The sequence below is a fragment of the Propithecus coquereli genome, unplaced genomic scaffold (assembly GCF_000956105.1).
Source record: "Propithecus coquereli isolate 6110/MARCELLA unplaced genomic scaffold, Pcoq_1.0 Scaffold119, whole genome shotgun sequence".
Classification (NCBI taxonomy): domain Eukaryota; kingdom Metazoa; phylum Chordata; class Mammalia; order Primates; family Indriidae; genus Propithecus; species Propithecus coquereli.
Window position 1 is genome coordinate 2,430,180 of NW_012135969.1, and position 1,855 is coordinate 2,432,034.

Below are 1,855 nucleotides of genomic sequence, written 5' to 3' on the forward strand. Positions count from 1 at the left end.
CAATAAAGGTGATTCTTTGATTCCTTTCTGTCTCTTGAGTCAATTTCTCAATTGCTTCTAAATTTGGAAGAGTGAAGTGTTAGCTTCCCCAGAACCCAAACACAGCTATGCTTGACTCTGTTAGTTTTTCTGGTGAATCATGCTTACCCTTTTCTCTGGGCCTCTGTAGATTCTGTCCTTTCTGCCTGGAACACTCCTCTCTGTGCTCTTTTCCTGATTTACTCCTACTCATCATTCAGCCTTCTCTGCAACTCCCCTTCTTCTCTCACAAGACGAAGTTAGGAGACTTTCTTTTATGCTTCTATAACACTCTATATTTTTCCTATCATAATTCATGTCAGATTGTAATGTAAGTGATGTATTCAACAAATTCATGGTTTAACTTCCTTCCATGTTAGACTTCCTTTCAGGGCAGGGACCAGGTCTGACTTGTTTTGTTGTGCTTTCTGTGTCTATTACATTTTTGGCTTTAAATAAATATTTATTGTTTGGATAAATGAACTGCAGCCAGTATAGCTAACTTTATAGCTAATTTTATCCTTATAACTTTTTTCTCTGAGAAATCCTGGGACCTTAGTTGTTCAGTTTATATTCCTCATTACTTTTTGTTTGTTTGTTTGTTTTGAGACAGGGTCTTGCTCTGTTATCCCGGCGAGAGTGCAGTGGCATCACCATAGCTCACAGCAACCTCAAATTCCTGGGCTCAAGCAATACTCCTCCCTCAGACTACCAAGTAGCTGGGCCTCCAGGCACATGCTATCATGCTCAGCTAATTTTTCTATTTTTTTGTAGCAACCAGGTCTCGCTCTTCCTCAGGCTGGTGTTCAACTCCTACCCTCAAGCAATCCTCCCTCCTCAGCCTCCCAAAGTTCTAGGATTACAGGCGTGAGCCACGAAGCCTGGCCTCTTCATTGCTTAATTTATATTTGTCTTTGTATTTGTTCTTTTCCATGAATTCTTCTTTGAATACTAATATTTGACCAGAACTGTCTAAATTCTAGGGAGATGTCCATTTGAAAGCAATTCCCCTTCTCTGCCACAAAAAGTTTTTTTTTTTTTTTTTTAATTCTCTCTCAATTGACAGGGTAGTATTGACGACCCTTGAAAGTCCAGATCTGTCTTTGAGAAGAAAGGGTCAGATATAGTAAAGCGCTGTTTTTTATGTTTCAATTTTGAGGATGATTCTCATTACCTTCCATTTGTGAAGCACTTAACTTCTTTTCTTTGTGTTGTATTTGGCATTGAAATCCTGGTAAGTCTTTATCCCTGAGAAAAGATATGAAAAGATTTACATTTAATACATATGTGCAACCAGCAAACACTAGTCCTGTTCATCAGTTTTTGCTGACTGGAATGACTGTAAGCATCACAACATATCCAGTCTTACTCTCTAAGTGATCTATTACTGTCACTTGCCAATAGTCACAGGATGGACAGTGAGAAAATATTGGCTTCTGAGGTCCACCTCTGCCCTATATTTGCTCATCACCCCTCCCTTAAAAACATCTGATTATCCCCATTTTACCAAACAGGAAACTGAGGGTCAGAGGGATCAAATAACTTGTTCCAAGTCACACAAATATTATATTATAATAATTGGAAAACCTAGGATTGAAACCCAGATTTGTCTGACTCCAAAGCTCATGGATATAAGCTTTATAGTATTACTATTGTTAGAAATGTAAGTTTTGGCCGGGCCTGGTGGCTCATGCCTGTAATCCTAGCACTCTGGGAGGCTGAGGCGGGTGGATTGTTTGAGCTCAGGAGTTCGAGGGAGACCAGCCTGAGCAAGAGTGAGACTCCGTCTCTACTAAAAATAGAAAGAAATTAGCTAGACAATTAAAATATAATATAG

General features: G+C 39.2%; 1 protein-coding gene across 1 annotated transcript in view; it reads right to left on the reverse strand.

The window, feature by feature from the left end:
- EFCAB3 (EF-hand calcium binding domain 3) overlaps positions 1–1,855 on the reverse strand; it is a 48,459-nt gene that overhangs the window by 24,906 nt on the left and 21,698 nt on the right. Inside the window, exon 2 of the mRNA XM_012659650.1 lies at positions 1,193–1,266. Coding sequence (XP_012515104.1) covers positions 1,193–1,266 — 74 coding nt within the window. The remainder of the gene's footprint in view (positions 1–1,192; positions 1,267–1,855) is intronic.